Raw genomic sequence first — 19189 nt, 5'->3', positions numbered from 1 at the left:
TATATCCTTGGCCAGAGGGCGTCGCCAAACATCACTGGGCCTCACCATAAATCCCGCTACTGAACCCGACGCCAACTGAGTCTCATTCCGCTAAAAAATATCCGCCATCACTCTGCCTCAAGTTTAACACTGACGTGAGGCTGACTGGCGTCTGAGACCAGCGGGGTGAGGTGGAGAAGGGTTGGGTGAGGCAGAGTGAGGCTGGGTGGCATGGCTTGAGGTAAGGTAGAGTGGGAGGGGATGGGTGATGTGAGCTGTGGTGAGGCTGGGTGGGTTAGTGACGCCTGCACTGCAACATGTTGGTGTCATGTACAGTCGTGGCCATAAATAATCACCTATCCTCCTGTACTCCTTGCCTCAGGCTGGCTCCCTTACGCGCGGCAAGTCACACTGGAATAAGAGGGTCTGAGAGAGGGAGGGGCCAGAGAGAGAAGGGAAGGTGGGTGGGGGGACGAACAATGGTGCTTGGGTGGAGTGATGGAGGGGAGGGAGGGTAGGTAGGGGAGGGAGAATGAAATGTAAAGTTGTGGCCACATAATCTGTCTATTTTCTTTCATTCAGGGCATCATATAAAAGTTACTATTCAGTAAAGCTGCATTACACCTTCTATTGCGGCGTCAGATTACAAACTTCAGGTAGGTGGTGATAACAAGGACTGGCTCGTGAGAGAAGTATACTGACGTGACAGATCAAATATTAGTGCAGAGACATCGAGATTGTGTGGGCCCAGATTGTCAACGCGTGGACAAGGCGACCAGAGTCCTGCCTTTAGGCGGGACATTCTCGCTTTATTATTATTATTATTCTTTTTTACATTTGTCTCGCGTTTTTAATTGTGACAAAAATGTCCCGCTTTTTGTGCAAATCATCTAAAATGTCCCGTTTTTAGAAACTTACTGTTAGATTAGAAATAATATGACTTTCTTTTATGAAATTATGATGAATTTAGTAAAATTATGCATAATCCAAACCAAATTAAATACCGAATTATTAATATAAAATCTGTAATACTAACTGGTAACTTTGGTCAGCCCATTCACCATACCGTACTGTATATTGGTCATTGGAGTTCGTTTGAGACGTTAGTGATTAGTGTTTGATTAGCAGCCCCTGGGTGAGGTGTTGCGTAGCAGTCTTCGCTGTCACTCGCCTAAGTCTCTCTCTCTCTCTCCACACACACACACACACACACACACACACACGTGACAATGTCCCGCTTTTAGCTCCAATAAATCTGATCACCTTAAGCGTGGAAGCCAGAGAACGAGAGGACACAGCCCCGCCTCCTCCAGCACACCAAAGACGAGTGGGAGCTGTTCAGACGAAACCAGCAAACCATCAACAACACTGTTTCCCCTGTGCCGCGACGCCTGCATGAGGTTTTTAAGGCATGAAGCCACTGGACTACTTAAGGCATTCCTGGTTGTTTCGGCTTGACTAGTGTTGGTAAACACTGACATAGATATATTTTGGGAGTTTGGGTAGGATTTTGTTTCATTTTCCCTCTAACAGATTATGAGAGATACCGTTACCATATCCACCCATGAGCACAGACATCAAATTTATTTACCCCTTCTGCACAATTATTTTAAACAGCCTTTTCATATAGAGATGTCATTAAATAATTACTAAATTGACATTATGGTGACTGTATAGAGGGAGTGTATCCCGCGAGGGTGATCATATTTACTGTGGACACAGCCATGTCAAAGGTTGCATATGATATTTAGTTCCAAAAATTTAATTACATCGAAGGATAGAGGACGTTTCTTACACAAACATTACAGAAGTCAAAGCCATCCAGATTCCTTTCTGCGTCAGAAGTCAAAATACACGGATAAACATAAATATCTGGCTCCGCACAAATGATTGATGTCACGTCAGTATATTTCTCTCACGAGCCAGTTCCTGAGATCACCACCTATTAAAGCTTGTTATCTGACGCCGCTATACAAGGTGTAATGCAGCTTTATCTGCCGAATAGCAACTCTTTTATATGATGCCCTGAATGAAAGAAAATAGACAAATTATGTGGCCACAACTTAGCATTTCATTCTCCCTCCCCTACCTACCCTCCCTCCCCTCCCTCACTCCACCCAAGCACCATCGTTCGTCCCCCCATCCACCTTCCCTTCTCTCTCTGGCGCCTCCCTCTCAGCCCCTTGTTCTCCAGTGTGACTTGCCGCGCATAAAGGAGCCAATCTGAAGCACGGGGTACAGGATGATGGGTGATTATTTATGACCACGATTGTACATGTTAGCGCAGCAGTGATGGTCGTAAACATCACAGTCACCGTCAGGTGCACTACTTGCCTTGTGGCTGCAGAAGTTGCCACTGTGAGGGTGGTGGGTGGTTATCACAGGCTGCCATCACCAGCCTGGATCCGGGTCGTTAGCACAACAGCAATTTATCATCACCCGAGTAACTTTATTGCTTTGGGAAAGGAAGCAAACAGTGAGTGGTCAGCTCCGTGCCACCTGGCAGACAGTCATAAAACACAAAATGAATCTTGGTGGACCTATAAGAAAGTTGAGTTAAAGGTGAATGTTGGTAAAATTGCAAGGGATGATGAACTTTTAACGGTACGAAGAAATTCACAGCGATCTACACAGACGAAATAAGTTATGAACCAACGCACTGTGGAAGCTGCGAGATCTGATGATCGGTGAGGAGGAACGTAACGTACTTGTGAGCTCAGAGTGGATGTAAGATAGTAATAATGCTCGATTTACAAAGCATACTGAATAAACCTCTAAACTACAGGTCTTCGATGAGCTCGGTGCAAGTGAAATCAGCTAGAAGACTTAATGTAGCTTACTACAAAGTTAATTAGTGATACTATATATATATATATATATATATATATATATATATATATATATATATATATTTTGTCTTTCGTTTATGAGAACAAGTGAACTCCTACAAGAAATAGTTGTACATGCAGCCAATCATACTCAATAAGCAGGTCACTTCCTACACAGTTATATGAAGAACAGACATCATTTTCCGGGAGAAATAACATCATGCGAGGGAAAATTTGAGCAGACCCGTCTAGGAATTAGCAAAGTAAGAAGACTTATCCTGGAATCGGGCAGGCAGCTGGAAGGGTCTCGGCGAGGAAATAGGAGGACTGGTAGGAGGACTGACTGGATTAGACTCGTCCTTAGACGGGTGGGGAACTGTAGCACCAGTCGAGCAGGGCAGTACTCCCAAGGTGGATGGAAAGCTGATGACAGGGAGAGCTGGAGCTCCCGTTTCATCAGCCCTCGGGACTAGGTCCCGACCATCCCCCTTTGCTGAACTGTAGCACCAGTCGAGCATGGCAGTACTCCCAAGGTGGATGGAAAGCTGACGACAGGGATAGCTGGAGCTCCCGTTTCATCAGCCCTCGGGACTAGATCCCGACCATCCCCCTTTGCTGAACTTTTTCAGTGTCTCAGTAACACAGAGAGTAGACCATCATGCTCTCCAATACAAGTTTCTCCAACTATCAACACCAAACTACATGCACAGTACACACCACACTTTCTTTTCAAATTTTTCAAAAAATGGCGTCGAATAACATAGCCCCGGAGTCCCCAGGAGGGGGGACCATAAATGCCCCCACCTTCAGCCCCTCTCCCAGTGACGACTCAAGGTGCCTGGAACCACTGTCTGACTCTCTTCTTCTTCATTTCTGCAACATTCGTGGCCTTTCCTCTAACTTTCGCTCTGTTGAGCACCACCTCTCCTTCTCTAAACCTCACTTTCTTTTCCTAACTGAGACTCAGCTGTCTGAGGCAATTGACAGCAGACCCTTTTCTGTATCCTCCTACTTTCTCTATATTCATTTCAAAGCCAAAGGTGGCTGTTGTGTATATATACGCAACAACTTATCTTGCTCTCGTGTTCCTGAACTTGATTCTTCTGAATTCTCTACACTCTGGCTTCGGCTTTCCTGTCACTCTCTGACTAAATATATCTGTGCTGTCTACTTATCTCCTAATTTTACTGACTATCAAAAATTCTTTGACTATCTTACTTCTATGATGGAACACATTCTATCCATTTCTCCATTCTCTGAAACCTCCATTCTTGGAGATTTCAATGTTCACCACCACCTTTGGCTCTCCTCTCCTTTCACTGATCCACCTGGTGAACAAGCCTACACCTTTTCTATCCTTAATGACCTAGAGCAGCTTGTACAGCACCCTACCCGTATCCCTGACCGCCTTGGAGAGAACTCCAACATACTTGATCTCTTCCTTACAACTAATCCTTCTGCTTGCACTGTTAATCTTTTCTCTCCGTTGGGCTCCTCCAAACACAACCTTATCACCTTAACCTGTCCTATCGCTCCGGTACGGCCTGCGGACCCTCCAAAAAAACGTCGTCTGTGGCACTTTGGAGCTGGGGACTGGGAGGCCCTCAGGCAGTACTTCTTTGATTTTCCCTGGAATGATTATTGCTTCCATGGCCGGGAGTCATCTGGGTGTGCCTTGCGCATTATGGAGGCTATTCTCTTGGGCATGGAAGCATACATTCCTTTCTCATATCCTTTGACTAATGCACGAAAGCCTTGGTTTAATCACGCTTGTTCTAATGCTGTCCGCAACAAGGAGAAGGCCTATAAAAGGTACCGGAGCCAACCCATCCCTGAATCACATCTTTTATACATTTCTGCCCGGAATCGTGCTAAATCTGTTCTTTGCTCTGCTAAAAATAATTTCAACCGTACAAAATGCTCTCAACTCTCCAACTCGAACTCTTCCCTCTCCTTCTGGCACCTTGCCAAAAACCTTTCTAACAACTTTACCTCATCATCCTTCCCTCCTCTTTTCTACTCTGATGGCTCTTTAGCTATTTCTTCTACTGATAAAGCAGATCTTTTCGCTCAGACTTTCTCCTCCAATTCCACCTTAGACGATTCCGGTGCTGTTCCTCCATCACTTCCCCCCTCTGACTTCCTCATGGCTAACATTAATATTTCTTCAGCTGATGTATGTTCTGCCATTGCTGGCCTCAGTACTAATAAGGCATATGGGCCTGATGGAGTCCCTCCTGTTGTTCTCAAGAACTGTGCTTCTGTGCTTACACCCTGCCTAGGCAAACTCTTTCGCCTTCGTCTGTCAACTTGTATCTTTCCTTCTTGCTGGAAGTTTGCTCTCATTCAGCCAGTCCCAAAGAAGGGTGACCATTCCCAACCCTCTAACTATCGTCCAATTGCTTTAACATCCTGTATCTCAAAAGTTTTTGAGTCTATTCTTAACAGAAAAATTTTAAAGCATCTTTCCTATCACAACCTTCTTTCTGATCGTCAGTATGGGTTCCGTTAGGGACGCTCCACTGGCGATCTTCTCACCTACCTTTCAGACTCCTGGTCATCCTCCTTTCGGGACTTTGGCGAAAGCTTTGCCATTGCACTTGACATCTCAAAGGCTTTCGATCGAGTCTGGCATAAATCTTTAATTTCCAAACTGCCCTCTTACGGTTTCTATCCTTCTATCTGTGCCTTCATCGCTAGCTTCCTTTCTGGTCGTTCTATAGCCGCTGTTGTAGATGACTATCGTTCTTCTCCTAGATTTATTAACAGTGGTGTTCCTCAGGGCTCTGTCCTATCACCAACTCTCTTCCTTTTATTCATCAATGACCTTCTAAGCTGTACATCTAACCCTATCCACTCATACGCTGATGACTCCACCCTTCACCTTTCCTTTCGATTCCCACAACGTCAATCTCAGCAGTTACTTCAACAAACAAGGGATGAGGCTACGGCACACCTAATGTCTGACTTGGCTCGTATCTCTGACTGGGGTAAAAATAATCTGGTTGTTTTTAATGCATCAAAGACTCAGTTTTTGCACCTATCAACCTTACAAAATCTTCCACCGGTATACCCACTAATGTTTAATAATATTCAGCCTAATCCTGCATCATCCTTGAACATGCTTCGGGTTTCATTTGTTCGGGACTTATCTTGGAAAGATCATATTACATCTCTTGTAAAATCTGCTTCCAAGCGATTGGGTGTGCTAAGCCGACTCCGTTCCTTCTTTGCCCCTGCACAATTGTTGACTCTACACAGGGGTTTTATCTGCCCCTGTGTGGAGTACAACTCTCATGTGTGGGGAGGCTCCCCACATACAGCTCTTCTCAATTGGGTGGAGTCAAAGGCTTTTTGTGTCACTAACTCTCCCCCTCTTACTGACTCCCTTCAACCTCTGTCTCTTCGCCGCAATGTTGCATCTTTATCTCTTTTCTATCGCTACTTCAATGGTCACTGTTCCTCTGAACTGTCTGCATGCATTCCTCCACTTCTACGACGGGCGCGTAGCACCCGTCTAGCAGCAAACTCTCACTCCTTTTCTGTCCAACTCTCTAATGCAAGAGTTAACCGTTACTCCCAGTCCTTCATTTATGCAACAGGTCAACTCTGGAACTGTCTCCCTCTGTCTGTATTTCCTGCTTCCTATGATCTCCAGTCTTTCAAACGCAGTGTGTCCAGGCATCTCGAAATGAATGGATCTTGAATTTGGCTCTCTCTTGTATTTTGTTTTTCTCTTGGAAGGAACAGTTTTGCGGGCTCATTGCCTTTGGTTCCTTCTTCCTCACATAAAAAAAAAGAAAAAAAGACAGGATCAGGGTTGACAGGAGGGGGACTTAGACAGGAAGAGGGTAGACAGGTGGGTGACTCAAGACGAAGAGGGTAGATAGGAGGAGGAGTAAGACTGGAAGACGGTAGACAGGAAAGGGGCTTAGACAGGAAAGGGGCTCAGACAGGAAGAGAGCAGACAGGTGGGGTGGCTCAGACAGGAGGAGGGCAGACAGGTGGTGGACTCAAGACAGGAAGAGGGTAGACAGGTGGTGGACTCAAGACAGGAAGAGGGTAGACAGGTGGTGGACTCAAGACAGGAAGAGTGTAGACAGGTGGTGGACTCAAGTCAGGAAGAGGGTAGACAGGTGGTGGACTCAAGACAGGAAGAGGGTAGACAGGTGGTGGACTCAAGACAGGAAGAGGGTAGACAGGTGGTGGACTCAAGTCAGGAAGAGGGTAGACAGGTGGGGTACTCAAGACAGGAAGACGATAGACAGAAGGAAGGTTAAGACTGGAAGAGGGCAGGCAGATGGGAGACTCAAGACAGGAAGAGGGTAGACAGGTGGGGGACTCAAGACTGGAAGAGGGTAGACAGGTGGGGGACTCAAGACTGGAAGAGGGTAAACAGGTGGAAGACTCAAGACTGGAAGAGGGTAAACAGGTGGAAGACTAAAGACAGGAAGAGGGTAGACAGGTGGGAGACTCAAGACAGGAAGAGGGTAGACAGGTGGGGGACTCAGACAGGAAGAGGGCAGACAGGTGGGAGACTCAGACAGAAGCACGGCAGACAGGTATGAGACAATGACGTAAATGGGAGACTGGCAGGAGAACTCACTGTCCTAAATTCGTATATCGACAAGTGGGGGAGTCGGCAAGGAAGAGGACAACTAGGCTGAATTAACAACGGCGGTAAATATCGGTGTGTAGATGGAGTCATTGTGAAGGAAGACTTACGGACATGTCTAACCATCGGTGGGAGAGTACTTAAGAATGAACACACACCCACTCTAGGTACCTCAAACTTTACCTCTCAGTCTAAGCCAACCATGACCTTGCAAAAGTAGGTGTGGATGAACTTTAACTTTGTAAAGGGAACAGTTATACTGAATTAATATTTGTGTATGCACAATGCGTCCAGGAATACATATTAAGATAACGTATACTGACTGCGTTGTACAATAGTACGATGAGTATGTGTGACTGACCTTTGGAGTGTGTGGCAGAGACGGCGAGGACGGTGGAGGCGAGCTGTGAGTCTTCAGAGAGGACGGCGCAGTAGCGAGGCTCAGAGAACACCACCAGAGGCCCCCCAGACTCAGACACCAGGCGTGTCGCTGAGAAAGGCAGACAGGCACGGGTTAATAGCGGGCACACCGATATATGGGACGCTAAGTAATTAGGGAAACAGTTTATCGAGAAAAAGACTAATAACGATCCTAATATTCTCTTTCATAGCTGAGCTGCAAGACTGACACAGATCTATAAAAAAAAAAAAAAAATCCAACTGGAATATACAACACGTGAATGACAAATTTTCCTACATGCCATTCCTCCAACATTTCGCCTTAGTTGAGACGAGCCAAGGTCAGACTTATGAAAAAGTTTAGTTTCAGTTGCTTTTATGCTCTTAACTGCGGGCTCATCAAGAACACTGTGAACATCTTACTTTTTCATAACACAGAAAATGCAAAATAAGGAGAATCTACTTAAATTTACCTATAGGCTTCTGTAATGTCAAGGCACACCTCCAATCACTGCCACTAAGTCACGGATGTAAAAACAGAACACTTTCGCGAGAAACTTTAAACGTGGCCACAGAATAATGGCGAAGAGCACTGAAACTTGAAACTGACTTACTGAACAACGGCACAAAATAATTCCATGAGACGTGTACCTGCATCAATAGTTTAGAAGAATTACCATTGACACCCTTCCATCACGCCCTTCATTAGCCTCTCACAGCCGCTACAAAATGCTAAGCGCTTCAAACTTCCCAATGTTGTAATTCAGTATCACTCAACACTATAAAAAATGGGGAAGGTTTGTGTGTCAGCTAAAAAATATATCCAATATGAGACGACCTTTAGGTTATTTAATAATAATAATAATAATAATAATAATAATGATAATGATAATAATAATGATAATGATAATAATAATAATAATAATAATAATTCCACCACCACCACTACTACTACTACTACTACTACTACTACTACAACTACTACTGCTACTACTACAACTACTACTACTACTACTACTACTACTACAACTACTACTACTACAACTACTACTACTACTACTACTACTACTACTACTACAACTACTACTACTACTACTACTAATATAATAATAATAATAATAATAATAATAATAATAATAATGTGGAAATATACGGATACAACGAGACATCTTCAACCACAGGTATTTGACACACCTTTTCAACCCAACATAGTATTTTTTTTTTCATTCTTACAACCTCCTGAGAAAGAGACAGTATACCCATATCTCACCTTTTGGCTACAAGAGTTCTCCCTCGGACAAATAAACTAATCTGGAGGTAGCCAGAATAAATCTATAGAATACATCAATCTTAATCAAATTTTTATCTTCGGTCTTACGAAACATTAGTAAAGGAAGCCGACAGTGGGGCCTCTCATAATTAGAAATCAATTTCTCTCTCTCTCTCTCTCACACACACACACACACACACACACACACACACACACACACCTTTCGTTTAAAAAAAGTTTAGCAAATTACACTTACAGATCAACAGGACGTCTGGAAAGTTAAATCTGTTAGTCTTTTTCCGCCATTTGACTGAACAAGGGTTTTAAGGGAAATTTACTATCTTTAAGGCAGAAAAATCACCCTTTAAGGCAGAAAAAACGCTATATTCATAGTAGAAAATCACTGTCTTTAAAGCAGAAAAATCACTATCTTTAAGGTAGAAAATCACTATATTTAAGGCAGAAAATAACTATCTATAAGGTAGTAAGTCACCATCTTTAAGGCATAAAATCACTATCTTTAAGGCTGAAAATCACAATATTTAGGGCTCAAAATCAATATCTTTAAAGTAGAAAATCACTATCTTTAAGGCAGAAAATCACCATCTTTAAGGTAGAAATTCGCTGTCTTTGAGACAGAAAATCACATCTTCAGGGTAGAAAATCACTGTCTTTAAGGCGGAGAGTCTATCTATCTATCTATATACCTAGGCTGCTTCCCCCAGGGAAAGGGAGGTAGCCGAGGCAAGACGACACACTCCCAGTTTACTCATACACTGAAACATATTCATTCGCATCTTAGCCCCAAGGGGAGAAGGGAAAGATCCTCACCGCACCACACAGCACGAGGGTCAACTGCACAGTGCAATCAGTGACATCCGCAGCAGGGCCTGACAGCAGAGCTGCTTTACCCCTGCTACATCCTAATGGACCCATCCCCATACCCACACCTGACATGATCGCCGATCAGACCAAATGCAGGAGAATATCCCCTCAGGGCTGTGTCAGCCACTCTTCCTTGTTCAACAGATATCCCTCTTGCATCCAACAGTCTCTTCACACTGTCCATCCATCCTAGTCTTGGTCTTCCTCTCAGCCTTTCACCTCTCACATCCGATCCAGTTATCTTTCTCACCAATTTCTCATTATCCATTCTCTCCATAATGCCCAAACCATCGCAACATCCTCTGCTCAACTCGATCAGCCATCTCCTGCACAACTCCAGTTCTCCTTCACACTTCATCATTTCTCATTCAATCCATAAGGTCACTCCACACACACTCCTCAGACACCTCAACTCCATTACATTCAAACTCTTCCTCTCTCTTACACCCATATTCCATGTTTCAGCCCCATATAACGCAGTCAGTACCACAACACCTTCATACAGCCTTCTCTTTACATCCATTGTAAGCGAACAACATCAAAACACTTTTATAATCCTCCCAGAACCTTTCCTATTTCATTCATTCTAAACTTCATTCTGCATCTATTGTTCTATCCACAGCAACATGTGACCCTAAATATTTAAAACACTCTACCTCCTCAAGCAACTCACCATTCAAAACTACATTCATCATCCTACCATCTACCAACCTTGTACACTTCATCACTTTACTCTTATTCTCATTTACTTTTAATTTCCTCCTTTCACACACCCTTCCAAACTCTTCTATCAACTGTCTCAATCTCTCCTCTGAATCAGCCACGAGTGCTGTATTATCTGCAAACAGCAGTTGCTTCAGATTCCCCTCTCTACCATCAACATTCACCACACTCAGACCTCCACCTAACACTCTTGCATTAACCTCCCTTACAACACCATCCATATAAATATTATCCCGCCGACTCCCGATGACGTAAATATACATCCATACGTCTTGTCACTGTGACTCCCGTTGATGTATAAAAATGCGCGCAATTGCAAGGTCCCTAATTTGCACAATTTTCATATTTTGTGTGCGATTTTTGGTACGTATACACGGGACACCTTTCTCTACAAGATGCCAGGCAGGGTCAATGCCTTACCCCACATGACGTCCCCTCCCCCACACGCCATTATCTCGGCAATTCACCTGTCACCAGTGACCTGGCCAGTAAAGACATGTCGTGCCACATTACAAAATTAAAGGCCAGAGTGATTCCCCAGTCAATGACAATGTGGAGGACAAAGTTCACGTAGCATTAGAGGAAGAAACAATCAGAAATGATTATCAGGTAATATCGCCAAAAATGATCAGGTATGTTTGATGTGTTTTGTGAGTGAAACAATGCTTATATTGCCTATATTACTGTGTGAAAACCAATATACTCTCATACTACATATAAATTCGTACCAAATAAATAAATAAATACCGTTTATGAGTGCTGTGGAATACTTACCCTCCCATAGAACTCGTTTTCTTTGGAGCCAGCCTGATAGAAAACCCAGTAAGGTAAGGGGAACTGCTAATTGTATTCAGTATTTTAAACCTCAGGTGAGCAATTTCTCTATGAATTTTCGATGTTTCTCATCAAAAGCGGAGGTTTGAGCAAAAAAAAAAAAAAATCCAAAATTGGTCGGGATTGGGGGGTGTCAGTGGTGGAAAATCGGTCGGGATGGGGAGGGTTAAATAACAAAGGCAACATCACACATCCCTGCTGCAGCCCCACTCTCATGAGAAACCAATCACTCACAGTATTTCCCACTCTTCTACACGCTCTACTATTTACATAAAAACTTTTCACTCCTTTTAGCAACCTAGCATCAGGTCCATACAGTCTGAAAACGGTCCACAATGCCTCCCTATTAATTCTGTCATACGCTTTATCTAAATCCATGAATGCCCAGAACACATCCTTACCTTTCGCTAAATACTTTTCACACACCTGTCTCACAGCAAACACGTGATCCACGTATCCCCTCCCTCTCCTAAAGCCACACTGCTCATCACCAATCACTCCCTCTGTACCCTCTCTAACTTTCTTAATTAACACCACCATACACCTTACCAACAATACTAAACAGACTTATACCTCTAAAGGTGGTACATTCATACTTATCACACTTACTGTACCTTTATACAACAGGACCACACAACCACTTACCCAGTCAACTGGCACCATACCTTTCACAAAATACACATTCAACAATCTTACTAACCAGTCAACAATAGTCGCTCCACCACCTTCCAGGCATTCCACAGCACACCCATCCATACCTGCAGCTTTCCTTGTTTTCATCTCCTTTACTGCCTCCTGCACTTCCTCCATCGTGATCAAAGAATCATACAACTCTCCCAACACATTTATTCCTTGCACCCTTCCATCTGCAACAATCTCACCCTCCCTTTCCTCCTCTACATTTAACAATCTTTCAAAATACTCCACCCATCTTTTCCTTACTGCATCCATCTCGGTTAACATCTTTCCATCCTCTGCCTCTACTCACTTTTCCTTCCCAGACTCTCCCTTTCGCACCCTTTTCACCTCCTTCCAAAACATTTTCTTTTTCTGTTGAAAATTCTCAGTCAACTGCCTACCCCACCTCTCATCTGCTGCCACTTTAGCATCACGCACCGCCCATCTCACCCTATTCCTCTTTTCCTTATACCGCTCATATTACACCTCATCCTTCCTCTGCAGCCACACTTCATATGCACGTCTCTTCTCAGCCACGGCCATACTTAATTCCTTGCACCACCAATCACATCCCTTTCTTACACCACCACCCACTCGTCTCACACCACACACCTCTTCCGCGTGCCCCACCACAGCATTCTTAAACAACTGCCATTCCTCCTCCACACTGCCATTCTTCTGGTCTTTCACTGCGTTCCACTCATCTTTCAATTTCTCCTGATACTCTATCATTTTCTCTCTTTTATCCAACTCACTCACTTTCAAATCCTCCCTGCCACAGCTAACTCTCCTAGCTCTCACCCATCTCTTACCTACTCTCAACTCTCCTTCCACCAGGTAGTGGTCAGACATACCTCCACCCTCCCCTCTCAAAACTCTGACATCCGACAATATTCCTATTACATTCCTGGACACAACCACATAGTCCATCAATGCTCTATCAACAACCCTTCCACCCTCCTGTCTCACTCATGTATTTTTCTTTTTTATGCTAGGAAGACGGAACCAAAGGCCACGAGCTCGCAATAATTGTTCATTCCAAGAGAAAAACAAAATACAAGAGAGCCAAATTCAAGATCCGATAATTTCGAGATGCCTGGACACACTGCGTTTGAAAGACTGGAGATAATAGCTAGCAGGAAACACAGACAGAGGGAGACAGTTCCAGAGTTGACCTGTTGCATAAATGAAGGACTTGGAGTAACGGTTAACTCTTGCATTAGAGAGTTGGACAGAAAAGGGACGTTGGAAGAATCTGTTTTCAGGAAGTTTCTCAACAAACCGCTTCCTGTGAAAGCCTGAACTGAACTAGCGTCTTGTCGGACAACAGACCACAATTTTACCCAGTATATATCGCAGATCTATCTATCAATCTATCTATTTATGTATATTACCTTGCCAATGAGAGAGAGAGAGAGAGAGAGAGAGAGAGAGAGAGAGAGAGAGAGAGAGAGAGAATCAGAAATAAAAATAGGGTTTTATGTCTACCGCCTGTACAAAGGTTATAAAAGTGGTCATTCTTTCACTACTAACTCTCAGCCTTCCTTTACTGCATGAACCGCAAGAGCCAACGTTACTTCCACGTGCCCTGCACTACTGGGTGAAGGATAAAGGAGGGAACCAATTGCACCCAACATTCTGTCCGGTCCGTGATTCAAACCAGAGCTCTTCCAGCTGCGAGAGGAATGTGCTAACCAGTGCATGAACAACTGTTTTTTTTATTACTGACTCGTGACTCACTCTCTCTTCTTTCCTTTTCTTCCTAGTGCGCGAGCTAAGTTTATACTCCCTCTGCCCCCCACCTCTCTCTCTCTCTCTCTCTCTCTCCAAGTTAATGTTGCGTCAAAATTATATCGTTACAACCTGACATACCAAAGTCTATAATTAACCTACTGCACGTACCCTGACAATTACTATACTTACAATGCACATGTGTATTAGTGAAAGTTAATATAACATATACTGATACGGTAGTTTACTAGCCACAGTAAAGACATTGCATATTCTTACAATGTGTCTCTGAAATGTTTGGTCAAGTTAGTAGCAGCATCTGAACACCTTGGCTACTACCGTGTCGCGGGCTTGTATTCTCGTTGGGTAAGGAAGCTCCCTAACACCTTTTCCTTGGTGATTTACAGTGTTTATTATACCTTACAGTCCTATTCTGAGTTATATAAGTCATTTCAATATCGCTATACTCTGCATAAAGAACGTACAAAAGGATAATAGCCACTTAAATCAAAAAATGAATACGGGCCTGGGTGCTTCATCACTAGTAGCCGAGGATCATGAACTGATTGGACTTTTTAAGGAGCTCTTCGGAAATTTTAAGCCATACCTCATGGTCGCTGGTGTCACGACAATTTTGTGATGGGAAATTACTGCTATGATACGTAACAGTGATCGTACACAAAATAGATGTATTGTACTTGTCCTATATAATGCGCGTTTATGCCCACTCAGAAACACATGCCATGGTAAGGCAGTGTTGTGTTTATGGGACAGATGCACAAATGACCCCATATAAACACGCTCAACATAGCAAGTAAATCTGGACATACATACATATCATTCTATACATACCACCACTAAATTCACAAGCAGTCTCACACGTTACCACTTACATAGGCAAGTACATAATGCATGGACAAATACTGTACTGTACACATTCTCTCCCTCCCCCTCTCTCCCTCTCTCTCGCTCACATAACAGACGCACACACGAACAAAGATACCGACCAATCTGTTGCCAGCACAATGCAGAAAAGTCGAAGCCACTGTCAGGTACACCGAGAGGACTGGCAGGTGTGCTGATGCTTCACGAATATCAAGTGAGGTTTGCAAACTTTTTTTATCTATGGTTTCAGGGAAGGAGGGTTGTAATGTGTGTGTGTGTGTGTGTGTGTGTGTGTGTGTCTGTGTGTGTGTGTGTGTGTGTTCTGTTCTTTTGGTAAGGTGAATACACTCGATGTGTGTGTGTGTGTGTGTGTGTGTGTGTGTGTGTGTGTGTGTGTGTGTGTGTGTGTGTGTGTGTGTGTGTGTGTGTGTGTGTGTGTGTGTGTGTGTTTAAGGCCATACTGATGCTTTCACAATTAATGTTAAATACTTCATTCCTGTGACGTACTTTTGATTATATTCTTCACATAACCAGATGATTTTATTCAGATTTAGGGACAAAGGTCTCTCTAAAGCTGAATAGAGTAGTCTGGCATTACCACCAATAAAACAGAAAATTCCATATCATAGTTAATGGATTAAAAACCGAGCAGCAGTGATTTCTTCTGTTAATATGTAGTGGACGGATACATGTTCTCTTTAGAAATATCTTGTGATGGATGGTAGTATTTAATTTACACTTTTACAGTACCAAAAAGACTTATAGATAAATGTACGAAACGCCTAATTTATTCCTAAAGCATCCTATTGAAACCTCACTTCTGCTTCAACTTCTTTGTCCACTCCCTCTCCATATATCTCTCAGCTGACTCCCATATCCCGTCTTTAGCCACCCCTCTTGAGACTCCAAAGGAAATACTCAGTTTTCACCCCATTCACTTGTGAGTTTGGTTTACTGCTTTCATACTTCTTGCTTACTTGACGAATTGCTTTACGTAGAAAATAGCCAATGTACTATTAATGGAAATGCTGTGGACACAGTGGTGGCGAAATGCTGTGGTAAAATATTTCTGGCTTGTCTTCTCCTTTGTCATGTGGCAACGCTGTTATGTTCACTGAAGCCACACCAAACATGGCAGGAAGTTTTATCTTATTTCTGAAATAATATGGCTTACTTTTCACCCACATATTCAAGTCTTTGAGGATGGAAAGCTACATCTAAGCTGAATAACATCATCTGGTGTTACCAAATTGAAACATTTAAGACTTCTGATGTACTGCAGATTAGTATAAATTCTTTTGAGAACTTAAAGCTATAGCAGAATTAAATCATATAAATGGTAACAAGAATATAGCTCATTTCAGCAGACGTCAGGTCCAGTAATATCCACTCAGACAGATATTCATTGATTCAAGTACGGTAATGTCTATGGAATTCGGCACCAAAAAAAAAAAAAAAATCTCCATTGGTGGAATGGTTTAAAGGTATGCAATATCGGAGTTCTCAGCTTCTTTCAGATCGCCTCAGGCCCCTCCTGGCTAACAGAGATCGGCTAGGGTAATGGAAATAAAGTTTGTAATTAGTCCTATACGTGCTGGCTTGGAACAGTACTTGGCGCTGAGGTGAAATTTTAAAAAATGAGGAGATGGGTGTGTGAGGTCGATTCTAGAGACACGTGATCGGGATGAAGCAACAAATTTGAGGCGTGTGCACAGAAAAATGATAAGGACTGATATGGTATACTCATTTTACTCTAACCTGGTACATATTTTAGACCTTTTGTAGCTTATTTCACGTAGTTCAGTGGCAGGAAAAAGGCTATCTTACTTCTTGACATCATTTCCACAGCACCTCTTCGTGACTAGCATCATATTCCAGTATCAGTCTCTTGCTACAACTCAGCATTCAACGAGGAAAGTTGTCAGTTTTAAGCCAAGTTAGAGAACATGGTATAGCAGGACGTAAGGCAAAGGGAAACGTTTACATCCTGTTAGTAAGGGTACTTTGTGAGGAGCGGGGTTCGTAATGGTAAGGTTTCAGTCAGAGATTTAGCCTGAAATCACGATGGAGGTTGTAAATAATGGGTGGATGGGGAAGAGAGATATGAGAAGGACTGGCAGGGATGGTGGTGAATGGGGGAGCAAGGCAAGAGGAGGAGGAGGGGACTGGTATGCTCCGTGAAGATGTGCGTTGAGGAGTGGAGAGTATAGACGTGGCAAAGGTTTAAGTTTTTTCCTTGAGACCAAAAACAAGAAATCTAAGAAGGAGAGAGAGAGAGAGAGAGAAACAATCTGCGTTCCCTTATACCCAACATCATACGACATATGGAAGGAAAGTGAGGATAAAATTTTTCAAATATCAGCACTGAGTTTTTGTGAGGCTGGAGGTACGCTAGGAATGTACCGCTATTTCTTGTACCCTTTCTTTTGAAACAGTTTGAATGTTGTCAAGACGCGGACATACAGAAAAAAATAGACCGGAAGGACAGAGGAAGAGATATACAAAAACAGAGACCAAGTATCCTGAAAACAGAAAATGGAAAGGGAAGAGAAAATGAAAAAAAAAAAAGGGCAACTGAAGGCATTATTTATTGATTTTTATTTGTGCTTTTTTCATGCCTGGCCTGCGAGGTGTGGGAGGAGGGCTGTAGTTGGTTTGCTCGTTTCCACCAGTGTCCAGTCTCTGTTGTGCCTCAGTCTGGCGCACCAGTTCTCCCACGAAACTAAATCAGACGAGTATTGTGTTATTGATCATATTATCATGACCTTTTGCCCACCCAAGGATAAGGTGAGAAGGATACTGAACAGGACAGACTCGAATTTCTTCCCTCAAACTCATTCATCTGTCTCCACTGTCCTACGCGCTAAATTAAGGACACTAATTTGTAGCATCTGAAAAGTGAGATGTGGCAGCACCTACTCCAGCTCCTAACAATGAAGGCTTTCTCTCTCTCTCTCTCTCTCTCTCTCTACCTACCTACCTACCTACCTACCTACCTACCTACCTGCCTATCTACCTACCTACCTAGCTAAGTCAAATCGCTTGGAGGTATCTATATAATAATTAATGTTAGCTTTCTCTGTCTGTCTGCTTGTTTTATGTGACCGCTATGCACGGCCACAAGTTATAAGCTACACACATCGGCTACGGAGGCTCCCTAACACTTCTTCCATAGTGATTCATCTTTGGATATGGCTCAATAATATCATTTTGTACTTTTTTGATGCAGAGTATGGCGATGCTTGAAGGATTTGTATAACACAGAATAGCACAGTAAGGTGTAATAGGCATAATTAATCGCTTAGGGCAAGGTGTTAAGGGAGCTTCTTTAACCGACAGGAATATAGGCCGCTGTCTCTATGGCCCGTATTCTCATCTGATAAGGAGGCTTCCTCTTCCTGATCAGTTTATTTTGCTTATTACACCTAATTTACCCTTTTCCCTGTTATATCAATTCTTATTTCGCCATACCCTACATAAACAATGTACACAAGGCTATGAATCAGCCACATCCAAAAACAGGGATGAGGTGTTAGGGAGGCTCCTTAACCAACGAGAATACGATCCCACAATGTTATGAGCACCAAAACGACGTCATGCAGGCCTGGCACCAACCTCGACCCTCAGCCAAAATATAACACACACACACACACACACACACACACACACACACACACACACACACACACACACACACACACACACACACACACACACAGATAAAGGCAAGAAATCCACTGGTACTAAGGAAAATTTGCGGTTTGATGGAGGGAGGAGAGACCCCAGCCCTCCAATCCCAACCTGTCGAGAGAATATCCACAGTTTTTATAATAAGGGATCAGAATTATTGATGGATATATTTCCAGGATTAATGGGGCATATGAGAGTGTGGGGTGTGAGCTGGGGAGAGCGCAGGGAAATGGCGTTGGACGGGGCGACATGGATTTCTTTCTTTGTGGCCACCCTTTACGGGACTGAGGCATTTGGCAATAGATAGATAAATAGATATAACGGGGTTATAGGCAATGCAAGGAACAGCAGCTGGGGGTTTGGGAAGGAGATGCAGCGCCTATTATCAGCTCTGAAGACAATGTCCAGAGTCTTCAAGATAAAGATGATTCGTGGATGTACAGAAATAAGGCCAAGCAGGTTATGATCACCATAGGAATTGAGCATAACATGTTGGCAAGGAATGACCACCCGACTCCGACCCCCCCCCCCAAAAAAAAAGTGTCATGTATAGTGTTTGTCAGTTTTTTTATTTGATTTTCGTTATTCCATTCATCTTGTGTAAAAATAAAAGTTGTCCATAACATAATTTGGTTTACCCGACAAACGTCATTTACCACGACTGGCCAAGGA

At 43.3% G+C, this 19189-nt stretch overlaps 1 protein-coding gene across 1 annotated transcript in view; it reads right to left on the bottom strand.

Moving 5' to 3' along the window:
* Positions 1-19189, bottom strand: part of LOC145399244 (putative neural-cadherin 2) — a 135049-nt gene that overhangs the window by 100903 nt on the left and 14957 nt on the right. Inside the window, exon 2 of the mRNA XM_080271932.1 lies at positions 7784-7966. Coding sequence (XP_080128058.1) covers positions 7784-7966 — 183 coding nt within the window. The remainder of the gene's footprint in view (positions 1-7783; positions 7967-19189) is intronic.

This window comes from Coenobita brevimanus, chromosome 48 (genome assembly GCF_032717465.1).
Source record: "Coenobita brevimanus isolate Jiangsu-jjx chromosome 48, ASM3271746v2, whole genome shotgun sequence".
Lineage (NCBI taxonomy): Eukaryota > Metazoa > Arthropoda > Malacostraca > Decapoda > Coenobitidae > Coenobita > Coenobita brevimanus.
The sequence above is the reverse complement of the archived record's forward strand: the minus strand, read 5'-3'. Positions and strand labels throughout refer to the sequence as shown.